Source organism: Dromiciops gliroides, chromosome 3, assembly GCF_019393635.1.
Source record: "Dromiciops gliroides isolate mDroGli1 chromosome 3, mDroGli1.pri, whole genome shotgun sequence".
NCBI lineage: Eukaryota > Metazoa > Chordata > Mammalia > Microbiotheria > Microbiotheriidae > Dromiciops > Dromiciops gliroides.
In genome coordinates this window covers 223,594,177-223,612,099 of record NC_057863.1, presented here as the reverse complement: position 1 = coordinate 223,612,099, position 17,923 = coordinate 223,594,177, and the positions used below count along the sequence as shown (strand labels likewise).

The following is a 17,923-nucleotide window of genomic DNA, read 5'->3' as shown; positions in this document are numbered from 1 at the left end:
CACAATTGCAAATCTGCTATTATTGCCTTTTCCCAAGATTTTCCTCTGAAAGGTGGCAATGCCTTCCAAATGGGAGCATAAAACATTATTTTTTTAGAAATGATGTCTTTTTTGGGGATGCAATCTTATTTTTTCCTGTGATATAAAATAATTTTTTTCTTGGACATTAAATCAATGAAAAACAAAGTTAATTAGATTGTAAATTGGTATTTTTTCGTATCTAAAAAGATACTTTGCTTTTTAGGTGCCCAATTCCTGTGAATGTCAGTGACGTGCATATTCGTCTTTTGAAAAGACACTAGACAGAAATTTAAAAAATAATATTTAAATATAAACAACCATGCAAAAATAGCAATCCTTTGATACTTCAGTAGATTCGTGATCTCATCCATCTGGATTCTCCCTCTATTAGTGTAGATTGCAACCTATCCACTCATGAAATACTTGTACATATACTCCCATAAATTTTCTAGGAAGTCTACCCAACTACAATATCACAGATCATTCACCCATGTCTTCATATGTATTACAGAAATGAATGAAGATAATTTATTAAAAGGACAATTTTAGAATTTCAAGAAATGGGGAGAGTAAATACTGGGAACCATTACTGCTTCACCAAAAACAGGTCACTTTAGACTAAGCTCATTCTACTTTTTTGACAGGCTTACTGTCTAGGCAGAATAAGGAAATGCTGCAGATATAATTTACCTAGGTTTTAATAAAGCATTTAATAAAAAAATCTTATCCTTCTTTCCATCCAAAATTGTGGCACTTAGACCTAAATACAATACTTTTAAAGGTGTTTTGTTCAAGATATTTTGAATTTATTCACTTCATGTTATTTTTTAAACTTAACCATTATCATATTATCATGATTTCAATCAGAATTTTCTTTTTGAATAAATAAATGAAATGATAAATAACATAAATTGAAAGTCTGTGTACACATATAAAGTAAATATCTACCTGTATTATAAAAACAGAGAAAAATTTACAGTGAAGTGTTATTTCTTTCTCCACAATGTTGTTTAGTCATTTTAGTTATGTCCAACTCTTGGTGACCCCATTTAGGGTTTTCTTGTCCAAGATACTAGAGTGGCTTACCATTTGCTTCTCCAGATTGTTTTACAGATGAGAACAACTTTAAGAGATAAGTGCTATTAGCATTCCCATTTGACAGTTAAAGAAAATGAGACTAGATGACTTGCCCAAGGTGGCACAGCTAGGATGTGTCTGAGACTAGATTTGAACTCAAATCTTCCTGTTTCCAGTCCTAACCCTCTATTTAATGTACTACCTAGCTGTGCCTGTCATAGGTATTAAACCACAGTATAACTTTGCACTGTTCCAACATTTAGAAATCTAGCTTCCATCCAGCCTTGAGTGTACCTTTGGGTAAGTCTCTCAACCTCACTGGTACTCACTTTCCCCAAAAGTAAAATGGGTATTAGGATACTTGTCTCACTGGCTTGACAGGGTTTTCCTCAGGCTTAAATGGAGTACTATTGCGTGAAATAAGAAAAAGAATGATTTTCCTAACAACAACCCTATGAAGAAAGTAATGTCAGTGTTATGGCCATTTTTCAGATAAGAAAAGCAAGAAAAAAGTGAAATGACTTGGCTAGGGTCAGTTAGCTAGAAAGTGTGGAAAGGTGATTGTACATATATAACCTATATCAGATTATTTGCTCTCTTGGGGAGGGGGCAGGGAGAGGAGGGAAGAAGGGAGAAAAATTTGAAACTAGAAATCTTATAAAAACAAATGTTACAAACTATCTCTACATGTAACTGGAAAAATAATAAAATACTTTTATGGAAAGTGTTTAAAGGCTTATGGAGATATGAATTTGGATTGCTGAATTCAGATCCCAGAGGGCAAACCATTACATGATGGTTAGTAAGTCTCTGAGAGGTTCCCCATCACCTAATAATTGTCAAAGGCAGGACTTGAATTCAGGTGGTAAAAGTATAACTTTGAAAAATGCCAATTAACTTTCAGAATATCCAACTATTCCATTATAAAATGTTATTAGAGAGAAGCTAATATACTAGTAGTAGTAGAAAGGCAGCTGTATACATATGCAAGTGTATCTTAATCAAAGAATTTAAGATGTTGCATAGTCTGAATTTCCATGTCTAGACATCCCCAAATAACTGAAAGAATTAATTGTACCTTTTAATTTGCCTCATGCCTGAAGTATCCTTAATGAATTACTATGTTAAAGCTTGGTCTGAAATCAGATACAATTCAATTGATTTCCTACTGTAATTTATTGTGATGGATCATCAGTGTTGAGAAAAACCAAAGTAACAGGAGAATTCAAATGTAGGGATTTATGTGTTTTCTATTCCCAGTTGAAAGGATTATTTCTTGGGAATTTAGAATGGAATGTTGTTGTTTTTTTAAAGATAAACAAAAAAACAAAACCAGCTTAAAAATTTCTGGATTTGGGGCTTTGCCATCCCCCACAAATGTCTTCTAGGTTTCATGTGAAAGTGATTACATGCAAAAGTTGGCAGTCAGTGAGTGGCTTAACTCTTAAGTTCTTGACCTTTGAGCAAAATTTATTTTTTTATAATCATCATTTTGCCATATAATCAATGGCAGTTACTAAGTATAATAAAATTCTAATGGATGTTAATCAAATAAGTGGCACAATGGATAAAGCACCAGCCCTGGATTCAGGAGAAACTGAATTCAAATCCAGCCCCAGACACTGGACAATTACTACTAGCTGTGCGACTCTGGGCAAGTCACTTAATCCTCATTGCCCTGAAAAAAAAAAAAGGATGCTAATCAAGTTAGAGAAAAGGTACTTCCTCTCATGCAGGGGCTTCTTGGGCCGTTTTGGGAACAAATTTGAATGATCTTATTTTTTTTAGGTCAGAGATTAAGATGTGAAATTATCATCTTCATTCCATGTGTTTCTCTAGGAATGACCTTTTAAAATCAACATATGTATTGGACTTATAAAAATGTCCTTTGAACACCACTGCTATTGTCTCAGGTGACCAAGATTAAATATGTATCAAGAAACTGAATAAAAAGGAATGCTTTATAAACAACGTTAAAAGAAATAAAAAAATCTGAGGGCAACAATTTCCCCAAATTAATGCTCTATGTAGAGTCATTGTGTTCTGTAATCAGTAAAATTATGGGACATGGAATTGGGTTGATAGATGTATATTGGAATGCAAGAAATCATAAACTGATAGAAAGATTATACTTAAAAAATCAAGTAGTTTTCAAAATTAGAATATCTGGGAAGAAAGAAACCTCACACATTGTTCTGTTTATAATTATGTAGTTTTTAAAATCTCATCTCCCTAAAAATAGAAGCATATATATTAATGTTATAACATACACATTAGAAATTGATTTAAGGAAGTTAGGTGCACTTGTGCATTTTTGGTGGAACTGTAAATCAGTATTTGGAAAGCAATTTGCAATTGTAGAAATAATATAACTAAAGCGTCCATAACTTTTGACCCTGAGATTCCATTGCTAAACTTATACCCCAAGAAGGCCACTGATAAGAAGAAAGTTTCATGTACCCAAAAATATTTATAGTAACACTTTTTTGTGATAGCAAAAAAATTGAAAATAGAGTAGCAAATGAGAATTGGTGAAAACTCTAAAGGTAACAAGTTGTGGTATATGTATATAATGGAATTTTTCTGTATTCTATGAAACGGTAAGTATGATAAAGCAAAGCAACAAACGATCTACATGAACTGATGCAGAGTAAAGTAATCAGAGCCAAGAACATGAGTACATACATACAGAGATCAAGAGTGAATGTTGTGAAATTACAGAGAATAAGCATGGGTTAAAAAAATATGAGAAGACATGCCCATCCCTTTTAGGAGGTGGGAGGTTGAGAAGTGTTGAAACTTTCACATATCTTCAGGCTTTTTCAATATATTGATATATTGTTTTTTTCTTTTTTCCCCCCCTTTTTTTGGTCTTTAAAAATATTACATGTTATATGGGATGGCTCTCTGGGTGGTGAACAGGGAGGGATAACTGGAGGAAATTATAATGGTTTGAAAAAAACAGAAAAAATCAGTAAAACACTTTAAATTGAATGAAGAACTTTAATTAGATTTCATTTTAAGGAATACATTATTATCTTAAAACATTGATTTATTTTGATATTTTTCAGATTAATTTTGTAGCCAAATCAAAAGACTGAATGACTTTTGGCATGTCCAGGTATGTTCCATTCATTATTTTCAAGGAAGTTTTTTTCTTTTGTTTTTCAATTAATTTTCAATTTTTTTTCCCAAATGAAGATCTACCTCTTCTCCTTTTCATTTCATCTCCTTCCCACTGAGAAAACTAGAAAACTGGAAGCTTCTTTTAGGGGAGAAGCCCTTTTCCTGATGCTTAACTTGGAATCCAGAACTTGATCCCAAATGGACTGTTTAGGGGCTTTAATCTTTTAAAATATTCTATGAGGAATCTTTAATAACCAGAGGGTTAGAGTATATACAACCTTTTTGTAAAAGGTTCTTATGAATTTTCATATCTATATTATTTAAGATAAGTAATTATATAGATTCCCTATTCCATGACTATATATATATATAATATAGTATGATTATTACATAACTATATATAACACATTACATTTATTCCATGACTATATGTTATATATTATACTTATTCCTACTCAGTTTGAGCAATAACTTTTCATCTCTTTTGTGTCATGCACTCACTGTCAATCTGTTGAAACCTATTGACCACTTCTCAGAATAATGTCTTCAAGTATATTTAAATGCTTTAAGTAAAATATTTGTTGTTGTTCAGTAGTTTCAGTTAGGTCTGCCTCTTTGTGACTCAATTTGGGTTTTTTTTTGGCAAAGGTACTGAAGTATTTTGCCATTTCCTTTTTCAGTTTATTTTACAGAGGAGAAAACCAAGGAAAAGAGGGTTAAGTGACTTGCCCAGGGTCACACAGCTAGTGTCTAAGACTGGATTTAAACTAAGTGTTCTTGACTCTATGCCTGGTACTCTGTCTGCTTTGCCAGCTAGCTGCCCCAAAGAAAAATATATAGATTTGCAAAGGAAACCAAATGTTCTGAAACACAGTTTATCTGAAACACAATTTATCATCTACCTACCTACCTACCTATCTACATCTGTCTGTCTTTCTATCTATCATCTATCTATATCTATTTAGTTTCCATCCATCCATCCATCCATCCATCCATCCATCCATCCATCCATCCATCCATCCATCCATCCATCCATCCATCCATCCATCCATCCAATTATCTATCCATCCATCTATCTATCTATATCCATATATCCAAATTTTATGGAACAAGGTTAAGCACTTCTGGTATAGAATATGGTTCAGTTGGTGTTGGACTAGAACTTTGTTATCAGTTGATCAGCTTAGATAAATTAGGAAGGCATCAATTGTATCAGATGGATGGTCACTAGATAAAGAAGTTTCTCAGTCAAAGCACTTCATGAAGAAAGTCAGTTAGGTTATAGAAGGGTTGTGACTTTAGGAGTATCCACATGGATGAATCATGAATCTTTAAACTTCATATCAAATAGAAGTTCTTAAACTGAGGTCCATGAACTATTTTTAAAAATACTTAGATAACTCTATTGCAATATAATTAATTTCCTTTGTAATTCTAGGTATTTTATTTTATGCATTTAAAAATATTATTTTGAAAAAGGATTGAAAGACTTTACCAGGCTGCCAAAGGAATTCATGAACCAAAAAAGGTTAAGAACTTCTGCTTTAGGAGGTGATCTCCCAGTTGTATTTCTATTACCATAATATGATGTCTAAATTTTAAAAATGTAATATAAAATTTAGAAATAGGATTTTCATTTTAAGATTGTTTTATTTGTATCTCTTTTAATAACATTATCATTCCTCTAATCCAGGCTATAAGAATCATATTCATCTTTCATGGTGTTAAATGCCCCTTTGAAAAGAGATTAAATCAGTTGCAAAATCTACTGCAAAATCATGAATCTGAAAGAGTATAATGGCCATGGATGATTTTGAAATTGGGATTGTCAAAGAGTGATGTTAATTGAGAGGCTTTCTCTCAATTAAATGAGTGATTTCCTTTGTTGTTCCTTCAGCAGAAGCAAAGATGATTTATTTGTATAGGGACAAGTTATTAATCCAGCACATTAAATGAAAATTGTAGTCATTACCAAGAGGGAAATAATACTATCTTTCTTTAAGATGAGTACTACTTCTGCTGCATACTATCTCTTCTCTAGCAATAAATCACCAACAATGGCTTTGCTCAAAAACACCAATATTTATAGTATCATGTTACCTTTGGCAAATTTTCTTAAATTCCATATTTCTTTTGAAACCATAAATAAATGTCAACGAGGACTAAATCTGTGCCTCAGGGATATGAACAAGAGAATGTGTTTCTCTAGGGGTACCTCCATTCCTTTAGAAGTCTTTTTCTGCAAGTACATACAAATTAGGAAACTGATCAAGAAGTATCACAAGATAAATAAAAGTGAGTACATTCTAATTGTTTGATAGGAGAAGCACCAGTTTCCCTAATCATAATGTCCATTGTTTCCAAGCCAGTTGCAAAGCCCCACTAGCCTAAAAGCAGCTTCACCTTTCATAAGTTTGCCTTTCAGCACAGGGACTCAATTAGATTTTCATTAATTTGAGATGTTTGTAAAATCAATTGATCTATAGTATTTGTATCTCTTATCTTGAAATCAAGATCTGGTGAATTAGATCCAAGAGCTTTGATACTTTCACTGGAATAATTATTTCTCTTTGGGAAAATATCTGCTCAAAATTTTACTAAAAAATAGCAGGTGTACATAATCTGCCATTATTTGAGCTCATCATCATTTCCTTTCTCAACACATGTATTCACAAAATGAAAGACAGATAACTCATCTGTAGCTTCACTCCTAAAAATCTGTGTGCTATAAACAGCAGGGGTATCCAAGTGATGGAGTCAGACCTGACAAGCTCATTTGTTTATATCCTGAACCACTTGTGTAATCCATATGAGAGCCATTGATCAGGGCACCATTTGTTATTTCTGGCTCCTGTCATTCCACTTTAGCTCTTTATCACACCTGCTGCTGCTTCATGAGTTATCATCAAATGGGCACCTTCCCAACATTTGATGGCTCATTGGAGTATAAAATACAAAGGAGAGTAGAAGTCCTTGCAAATTTAAAAAAAATCACAGTTTGCTAAATCTGGCTTTCAAGGCAGGAGTAGAACACAAAATCACAAATAAACAATTGGGTTTTGTATTACTAAAGGAAATTTATTAATAATACTTTATCTCAATTAAAAAAAGTCATAAGAATAACCCTTAATATTGTTAGGTTTCCAACAAAGTCATATCCTTAGGTAAGTAATATTGTTTTAAAAAATTAACCATAAAGTAATTTGTAACAAAATACCTAGTAATGACAAAGGGGACTTGTAAATCCAATCATGTCAGGTTGCTTGAATCCTGACATTCTTAAGATCAGTACAGTTCTACCTTAGGTTCACCCAGGAACTAGAGTGATTCAAAGTTCTCTTTATTTGGTACTCTCATCAACAGTGGCTTCGTTGATTGTTTTCTGCTCCACACCCCTCCCCCACCAAAAAAAAAATTGGTCCTTTTATGGTAAAACATGTGGGTGGGTTTTGAATAGCACCATGAACCCCAGATGAAGTCCACTACTGTGCCATCTTAAACAATCCTTTTTTATTTCCTTGAGTCTCTCTTTGTTCACATGGGGACAATAATCCTTTTTCTACCTGTTCTACCTCATAGGCTTATTATGAATATCAAATGATATAGTAGGGAAAAGTCTCTTGAAAAGCAGGAAGTTTTAGTAATCATTTAGCAGGCAATTATTGTCTGCTAGGGATACAAAGAAAAAAATTAAATAGTCCCTGCTCTCAAGGAGCTCACACTCTAGATAATCCAAATACAAGGAAGATATAGATATAGATATATAGATATATATGATAGAGGTAGGGATGTAAAGCCTCCGATAAGTGAGGGTGATAAAAAGATACCTCCATACTTCACACCATATAACCATACATACATACATACACACACATATCTATGACAAGTATCACTTCTGCTGCATATTTCTTCTATATATTCTTTCTCTCCTCTCCTCTTTCATATCCATAGATATGAGAGACATATCTATGTATATGCTATGTCTATCTATCTCTATAGATTTAGATATCTACATATATAATTATTCCTAACTACCTCAGGCTCACTGTGACCCTGTAGTGTCATCAAGGATGGCCTTGGACATTTTTGTGTCACTAGTGATAAAAGTAATATACTTCTTTCCCTTCTTCTTTCCTTGGATAAACTGAGCCCTGAGCTCAAAATCAACCCAAAGTTTTGGAAGTACATCAGAAAACCTGTAGCTGACTCAAATTAGTTAAGAGGAAATTTTAGTAAAATTCTCATTAAATTGTCAAATAGGACAAAGTCTATGATATGTGAAGATGACAACAAGATGTCTCCTTATTTCACGGCTCATTCATTGCTGATGCCAGATTCATTTTTCTATTTTTATTTTATTTATGTTTTAATTTTTTTGCCCATTACTCACCAGCCTATTATGCTAGTGCTTTCTGTTGAGGGGTATGACTGAATTATGCATCAGCATCATTTTAAAGGGGATATTGATGGAAATCTGAAAAAGAAATGTAAACCTGTTAGAGAGTAAGCTCTTTCAAGAGTGGGATCTTGGGGACAGCTAGGTGGCCAGGGGATAAAGCACAGGCCCTGCATTCAGAAGGACCTGAGTTAAAAACCAGCCTCATATACTTGAAGCTAGCTGTGTGGCCCTTGGCAAGTCACTTAACCCTCATTGCTCCACACCTCCCCCCTGCCCCGCCCCCCGCCAAAAAAAAAAAAAAAAGAAAAGAAAATGCACATGTATAACCTATATCTGATTACTTACCACCTCAGGGAGGGGGGAATGAGAGAGGGATAGAATTTGGAACTCAAAACTTTAAATACATAATTGAAAGGATCATAGTTTTTACTATCAGTGAACCAGGGATTTTGTTATAGAGGATTATTAATGGAGGTTACATTTGAATATCTCATTTTTCAATGAAATTACTCTACCAAATTATAAATAAATAGAAATGAATGTCTGGCCCATAGAAAGGACAAAACTACCCTCCTATGAGTAATTTTAAAGCTAAAGTAAACAAAACTATGGATAGACACATGTGTGTATAAGCACATATGTACACATATACATTCATGAAAGAAAATGTATGTAAAGCTCTATAGCCTGTTATGAATTAATATTTTTTAAGAATACTAATCTGATACTTCTTTTTTCTTCACTATAAGTACTTATAAGACCACATTTATTCAGTGTTTTTTCTCTCATACACACACTCTGTGTGTGTGTGTGCGTGTGTTTATGTAATATAAATTAAAAACTCTAAAGCACTGTGGTAAAGCAACAACAGTTTTTGATAGGCTTCAGATATTAACAGTTTACTTGCCTGAAGCAGCAAATATAATTGACTAGTAACATTAGTCTCTCCCTATGTGCATTTTACAAATCTCATTCATCCTTCCCCTAGAACCTTTTTGCTGAGCCCCACAGAGGATGTCCGATTGAGGTGTTATAGATGGATAAGTCTAGAGTTTTTTTTTGAGAATTCTACCTGATCCTACTGATAAGTAACACCGTAGGAGCACTCTCTGATGTTTTGACAGCTAAGCACTGCTTCTAATGAGACATGTCCTTGTTAAGATGGGGCCCCAGACCCCATCTGGATTCTGAAGAGACTGCTTCATACCAAAGTCATTGCTCTGTTAGAAGTCAAGGAAGCTTAGTTACTCCTTCCGAGAATGGAATTCACAGTACTATTTCTAAAATCAGAAGAAGAACCAAACTTTTCTGAAATGAAGGCCATATTTTTAACACCATCTTCTAAATTATTAGAATAGAGTAAGGTGTGTATGTGTTAATTAAAAGGCCATCTATCCAGACCTTGAATTCACTCAACTCCCTGCCTGACCTTGGACAAGTCACTTTAATCTCTCTGTGCCTTGGTTTCCAAATCTTTAAAAAGAAGGGAATGGACCAGATGATCCCTAAAGTCCCTTGTATTTATAATCTGTGATTCTAATGTCAGACCTAAATGCCATATTGATTTAGTTTATTTATTATTGCTATTAAATATTTACTTAGTTACTTAGTTATGTTTACCTACACACTAAGGGAGCAATTTGAATCAGTGAATAAAATATAAAAATGGTATAGAGATAGTTAATTCATGTTTTAGTGTCATCTCCCACACCTTTTATATAGGGAAATGGGTAATATCACACATGACTTGTGCCTTTAAGGATAAATCTCTCTGTCCTTTAGTCACTTATTTTGGAAACCTTTTGATATCACTGCTAGTTAAATTGTGCCCTATTCCTTTCAGTTCACCTATGAATCATATTTCAAACTGCTTTAAGGCAGGCAAAAAATTAATGTTAGTTTTCTGCATGATTTTCTAGTAATTGCCATTTCTTTTCATACTAGAATTATAGCATCTCATTGAGGATGGATAGGGTTTAACAAGAGGTTGGTACCAACAATGCTTTTATTCTTCTCTTATTATAACTCTCTAACACATTCCCCATAGTGTCTGTGCTGTATCTTTTTTCTCTCTTCAGAAAGCCAAATTAGTCTCTTACCCCATAGATCATAGAAAATGACCTCCTTTCTTACTTTGCTAAGAAGTTTGAGACCATGTTCCTTGATTTCCATTCTCTGTGGTACAAAATTTTCATGCCCCTTTCCTCCATCTGTCTTCTGTTTTTCTATAACAGAGAATTAAAGCTAGGAAGGAACTTGAGAGATCATTTAAACCAGTGGGTCAAATTCAAACAGGAATAGTAACTACAAATCCCCCTTTCCCAAGTTAGAACATGTACAAGTAGGAAAATAAAAACCATAGCAACTTGACATTTTAAGTAAAATTAAAATTTTAAATAATTTTCAAATAAAATTTCAAGTTATAAACTTGACATTTTAAATAGCCCCATTTGAAAGCTATTCCTCTACCCATTTCCCTCAGCTAGTGCCTGCCCCTTTGAGATTATTTTTCATCTTCTTTCTATCTATTGCATATGAACCTGGCTATTTACATATCATTGTGCTTTTTTCAGAATAGGAGCTCTTTGAGGGAGGGGACTTGCTTAGGTTTTTTGTTTGTTTGTTTTGCTTTTCTCAATGTCCCCCAGCACTTAGTAATAGTTTATTGACTGATTTTTCTGACTACTAATATTCTTCCCATGGGACAATCAGATCAGCTTTATGATATGGTTTCCAGGAACTCATTGCAGTGAAAAGGAAAACTATTTTGGAATTCATTGTAACTACTTTAAGACCTTAAAGTAATGCATACCACTCTAGCTTGTAAACCTTGCATCCTTTAATGAAATCTGAAAGTAGTCTTAGAAGAACTCTGAGTGCCCATCCAATATTTCTATAAGAAGGGCTTACACAATGAAATGGAGTAGTTGATGGTGGTGATTTGATTACAGGAAAATACCTAATGTCCCTGTTGCATTAGCAATGATACTTTGAACCTCTTCAAGAGACTCTTCTTTAGATCAAAACATATGCCTATTCTTCCTATCACAGTCAAGAAATTCTAGCTTGATCCTGAAAAGCTCCATCTAGGCATGTATATGTGTAATGCAACCAGCCCATCAACAGAGAATGTAAACAAAGTCTCCTAGACAGTCCAGGGTCATTAACAGGAAAGTGATGAGAGAGTGGAGCAAAGCAGGATCCTTAGGGACAGCACAGGAAGAGGATAAGTAGGACTGGAGTAAACAGTATTGTCAGTTGTGTTCCCTGGAGTGGATGCAGTGCTTGGATTTGCTCCCAGGGGCTGGGAGTGAGCAGTTTACAATGCAGAGTTGGTTTGAGATTGGAAGACTGCTCTATAGCACCTCTGCAGTTCATCTAATATAGTAATATGCATTTAACTGAGAAGTAGAAAGACATGTGTTTGCTGTTTGTTGTTGTTACTTTTGTTCATTCATTTCAGTCATGTTTGACACTTCATGACCCCATTAGGGGTTTTCTTGGTAAAGATACTGGAGTGCTGGGGCAGCTAGGTGGCACAGTGGATAAAGCACTGGTCCTGGATTCAGGATGTCCTGAGTTCAAATCTGGACTCAGACACTTGACACTTACTAGCTGTGTGACCCTGGGCAAGTCATTGACTCTCATTGCCCTGCAAAAAAAAAAGATACTGGAGTACTTTGCCTTCATTTTACAGATAAGCAAACTGAGGCAAAGAGGTTTAAATGATTTGCCCAGGAACACACAGCTAGTAAGTTTCTAAGACCAGATTTGAACTCATGTCTTTTTGACTCCAGACCTGGTGTTCTAACTACTGTGGCACCTAGGTGTCCAAAGACATGTATGTGAAACCCAAAATGAACTAAATTGCTTGTGTATGGTCTGGAACAGTCAAATTAATTTGACAGAATGAAGGATATTATAGACATTGGTCTATATATTATTCCACATTACAATGTATTTTCCATTTCATGGAAGGCAAATGATCAAATGTCAGTGTTCTTATATAACAGAACAAGATAGTCTATTCATGTCATTAGAGGAAGGGGTAATTTGGATGGCCAGAGGATGGTATTTCTGCCATGTAAGGAGAAATAGAGGAAGGCTTCTAGCCCATAACTTGACCCCTTTGGTGAACTTTTGGGTGAATGTGGACAAGAGTCACATGGGATTTCAGGAAAGGATGAATTTTGGTCTGAATCATTATTGTTCTTGTTTGTCCTTCATTCTCAAAGAGGGCCATGACATCAGGGTGATGTCATGACTTGCAGTGAATTGGATTCAAGTGAGGGTGGGCTGTACAAGTTCACCAGCCTCATTCTCTCCTCCAGAGCCATCTGGATTCAGTAGCAAGATATATATTGGCACAACTAGATATGGCCCTGGATGTTTAAGGCAACTGGGATTTAGTAACTTGCCCAGGGTCACACAGCTATTAAGATGAGATTTGAACTCAGGTCATCTTGAATTTAGGGTCAGTGCTCTATCTACTGTCAGTGAAATCACAGTTCCATTTTCATACATGTATTTTCAATGATTGTCAAATAAGTTCTTCAGACTAAATTTATTTCTAAACTTAACACTTTAACCACTTGGTAAATGCTTCCTGCTCACACGCAACACACATAAATACACACAAAGTCCAACAAGATAAAAACAAGGAAACTTTACTCTTTGTGGAATTACAGAATTTCAGAGTCAAAAGGGAGCTCAGAGCCCATCTGTACCTGAAGAAGAATCATCTCAACTATATACTTGGCAAGTGGTTTTTACTGATATTACTGTAAGCCTGGTAGTAACAGAGAATCTATCTGGACTAGTACTACTTTTGGATGGCTCTGACTTTTAGGTGGGTCTTCCTTACATCAAGCCTAAATTTCTCTCTCTCTCTCTCTCTCTCTCTCTCTCTCTCTCTCTCTCTCACACACACACACACACACAGAGTTTATACCCATTACCTAAAATTCTGCCCTCCATAGGCCTTGATTTTCCTTTTTTTCACTCTACTGAACCTTTTTTCTCCAAGTCCATCAAAGAACCTCTAATCTAAAGACTTTTTTTTTTAACTTATTCTATCTTTATCATGGATGTGTCAGTAGTATTTGTTACAATGGAAAACAACCCTGATGAATACCCTCTGCTCTCTTTGTTTTTAAGAAATCACAATCTTCTCACTCTTTTCCTGACTTATTAAACTATTCCTTCATGGGCTCTTTCAATGGTTTCTTATTTTCTTCTCAAATCCTGCAGCTAGGTGATCCAGTGGACTTGGAGTCAGAAGATCTGACTTTAAATCTAGCCATAGACCTTTATTAGCTGTGTAACTTTGGGCAAGTCACTTAACCTCTGTCTACCTCAATTTCCTTATCTGTAAAATGGGGATAATAGTAGCAACTACCTCAAAAGGTTATTGTGCAGATAAAAGGAGATAAGATGTATAAAATGTTTGGCAAGCCTTAAAGTATTTTATTAATGCTAGGTACTCAGCATCAGCATCAGCATCACTACCACCATCACCATCCTCATCATCGCCTTTATTCTTTTCCTATAATCTTTCGCTTGGCAATCTCATTTACTCCCAAGGTTTCCTTTGTCATTTAACTTCAAGTTCTAGCCTATGTTTAGATCTAGCCCTGTTCTTCTAACTGCCTAAAGGCTCTCTCTACTTGGATGTCCCATTGACATCTCATTTGTCTTTTCTTAAGAAACTATGTCAGACTTCATCTTTTCTACTTTTCACACCACCATGTATTTAGTCTCCTGTGTTCAAGCCCTCGGTATAGCCTGTAACTGTTTTCTCCCTCACCTTTCATATCCAATAAATGCATAAATGTGGTTGAAAGACTTGCCTAACATTATCTCACATCCAGTTTCCACTTTTTACTATGTCCTCTGTTTTTAGATTTTAAAATCTTCCTTCTGTGTCATGCACACTCATCTTCTTCCAGAAATTCAACAGTAAAGGAGAGAGAGAAAAGATAGTAACATAGTATTTGTATAAGATAGCAGATTCAAGGGAGGGACTTTTTTTCAATTGGGACAACAATAGCTATATTTGTTGGTAGATATAATATTGGTAAGAATGATTGGTTGTAAAGGGAGAAACTGAAGAGGCATGGGAGAAAGATAATAGAAGATACACATACTAGAGGAAGTAGGCAGGGATAGAAACAGGAGCACAGGAGCGTTAGTCTTAGAAGGGAATAATAAACATGACTTTTCAGTGACCAAACAAAGAATACTGAGTTATGAGAAGTTTGGGGGAAAGGCAGGGGGTGGGGTAAATGAGGAAGACCTGAAGGAGTTCATCTGAAAGATGGCCTCAGTCTTCTCAATGAAGCCAGGATCTAATCAGAAGTTCTTAACTTGCCATTCATGAATCCCCAAAGAGTCTATGGATTAGTTTCAAGGGATCTATGAAGTAGGATGCAAAAACTACATCTTCATTTTCACTAAATTCCAACTGAGATTTAGCATTGTCTTCAAGTTTTATGCATTTTAAAGCACTATTCGGAGAAAGGATCCTGAGGCTTCACCAAAGCGATAAAAGTGTCCATGAAGCACAAAAATGTTAAGAGGCACTGTTCTAAGTTATCCCTTATAAATATATGAACTAAGGGGCAGCTAGGTGGCGCAGTGGATAGAGCACTGGCCCTGGATTCAGGAAGACCTGAGTTCAAATCTGGCTTCAGACACTTAACACTTACTAGCTGTGTGACTCTGGACAAGTCACTTAACCCCAATTGCCTCACAAAAAAAAAATAATTAAAAAAATATATGGACTAGGGGATGGTTTAGAGTTAAGTGAAAGTCAAAAAGGTGGAGGAACTTGGAAATTATTCAATTCTGAGAAATGGTAAGGTCTAAAGGGACATAGTTGTTGCTCAAATAGGATGGGAAAAGCCACCATTTAAGTTGAAGATGTTATTCAGTTGTATGGCCAAATGTTAGAGGGATTATCAACATGAATAATGAAATATTTGAAGATGATGATAAAGTCAGGTACCAGTCTTTAGCAAAGTTGAGTGGCCTAGACTCCAGTACTTCAAGTTTTCAAGATATATAGAAAGAGGGAATATCACAAAATAATTGACATTATGACAAATGGTGAGAAGTCACATGGGATAATAGAATTGGAGTCAGGATATCTTGGGTTCAAGTCTCCTGGTCTGGCACATTATGGATGTGTGACCCAGGGCAAGTCACTTAACCATGGTGCAGACAATTTCTAAGACTATAACTTACAGAATAGTTTGAAATCTGCATTAGTAAAGGGAGTTTCAGCACTGGCATCTCCTTATCCTGATACTGATAAAATCATTGGTTGCTTTTTAAAAAATTAGACATGATACTCTTAGCAAATTAAGATGACCACAAAGAGCAGCAAGGTGTAATCACTATTTTTCTCAACCCTAAAATCTTCATGATCAAAGATAGTATCAATTAAAAAATAGCATAGGAATAGAAGATTTCTGCAGAAAGTTTTCTCTAGCTGACCATACTCAATATCTCAGTTCTACAACTGAGAGATGTAAAGAATAAAATCTCCCTATATCTATCATTGATTGATTTTTAAAGAAAGCTTTTGACTTAGAATAAAATGCAACCTCAAAGCCTCTCCCAAAACAAGACATCTGACACTTATACAAAAAATCATGAAAGACACTATGGAGAACATTTTGTAGAGTCATTCTCTGAGTGTTGACCTCAAATGAGGTGACAAAAAGGGACATGAATGTTTATTTAAAGTGTTTACCAAGGGCATAGGAGCACATCTTATGAAAAGAATTTCTGTGAAAAGTTCCATGACAAAGGATTCCCTGTTGAGATTGGCCTTGGCAGAAGATTACACACTGTAATCATGGGTACATCAGAAAAGCTTATAAAGATGTTGACATAAATAATTATCATATATATACATACACATATTCAATATAATTATGCAATATAGATGTTTAATGTAGATATACAGCACTCTATTTTTCAAATGTATATATATTTATTTAATATATTTATATCTATCTAGTGCTCTATATAGCTAATTTATCTGTATAAAACAAATATATGGATAAATTGGTGAATAGAAACTTTGTTAAATCTCTGACCTCCTCATTTTGGGTATTCTCTCCATTAGTGGAAATAGTTTTTTTGTTGTTGTTTAGTTATTTTCAGGCATGTCCAACTCTATATAACCCCTTTTAGGATTTTTTTAGCATAGATATTGGATAAGTTTGCCATTTCTTTCTCCAAATAATTTTACAGATGAGGAAACTGAAGCAAACAAGGTTAAGTGACTTTCCCAGAGTCACGCAGCCAGTAAGTGTCTGGGGATTTGAACTCAGGTCTTCTGGCATTTTATCCACTGTACCACCTAGCTATGTAGTGGCATTACGGAATATTGATTCTTTAAATTTTTATAAATAATCCATCATCAACCAACCCATTACAAAAATATGTACAATTTTTATATTCATAATTTCTTTTTTGATTCAAACAGGTTAAAGAACAGTGTATAGCATCTTATTCAGATTCCAGTCCAATAAAAGTTAGTGAGTTATCTATAAAATTGACACCCTCTTCTGGTTTTATTCAATACAAACCTGAAAGGTATTTATCATATTTTACTGTGAAAAATAATAACTTATGTATTTGAATATTTGTTGATTCATTCTGTATTTGATAATGAAGACTCACAAGGCCACCACCATAGAAGTAGAGAATTGAGTGATAGCCTTGGACACAAAAGTTGATATAAAGGGTGACATAAGGATGGGAACACTATTTGAAAAGGAAAGGTTACAATAGAGGGGGATTTAATAAATAAAATGAAATAGTTATTTTATCTAGGACTGTATTCTTTCTATCTATCTTCACTATCAACTTTCTTAGCTGGAAGTACTTAGGTAGCATATACAAATTTGGGAATAAGATCAAAAGGTACCACAAAGATTATAATTCCATCTGTTGTCTGTCAGTGAGAAATTATAGGACTTTATATATTTCTCACAAATCTTTTTTTTTTAGACTTTTATTTTCCCAAATTACATGTAAATACACATTTTGACATCAATTTTTAAAACTTTGTGTTCCAAATTCTCTTCCTCCCTCCTTCTCTCCCACCCTCAAGAACTAAAAAAATTGAATATAAGATATACAAGAGCAGTTATGCAAAATATTTCTACATTAGACAGGTTCTGAAAGAAAACACAAAAACAAAACTTCAGATAAAGGAGCTAACAAAAAACAAATTATGCTTCAATCTGTATTTAGAAACCATAGATTCTCTCTCTGTAGATGGAC

At 34.5% G+C, this 17,923-nt stretch overlaps 1 protein-coding gene across 4 annotated transcripts in view; it reads left to right on the top strand.

Annotated features, from left to right (window-relative positions):
• Positions 1–17,923, top strand: part of FRMPD4 (FERM and PDZ domain containing 4) — a 775,708-nt gene that overhangs the window by 126,069 nt on the left and 631,716 nt on the right. Inside the window, exon 2 of one of the 4 annotated variants that reach the window (XM_043995168.1) lies at positions 4,170–4,219. The exons of the other annotated variants lie outside the window; for them this stretch is intronic. Within the exon in view, the coding sequence (XP_043851103.1) occupies positions 4,200–4,219 (20 nt within the window). The 5' untranslated portion in view covers positions 4,170–4,199. The remainder of the gene's footprint in view (positions 1–4,169; positions 4,220–17,923) is intronic. 4 annotated transcript variants of the gene reach the window in all.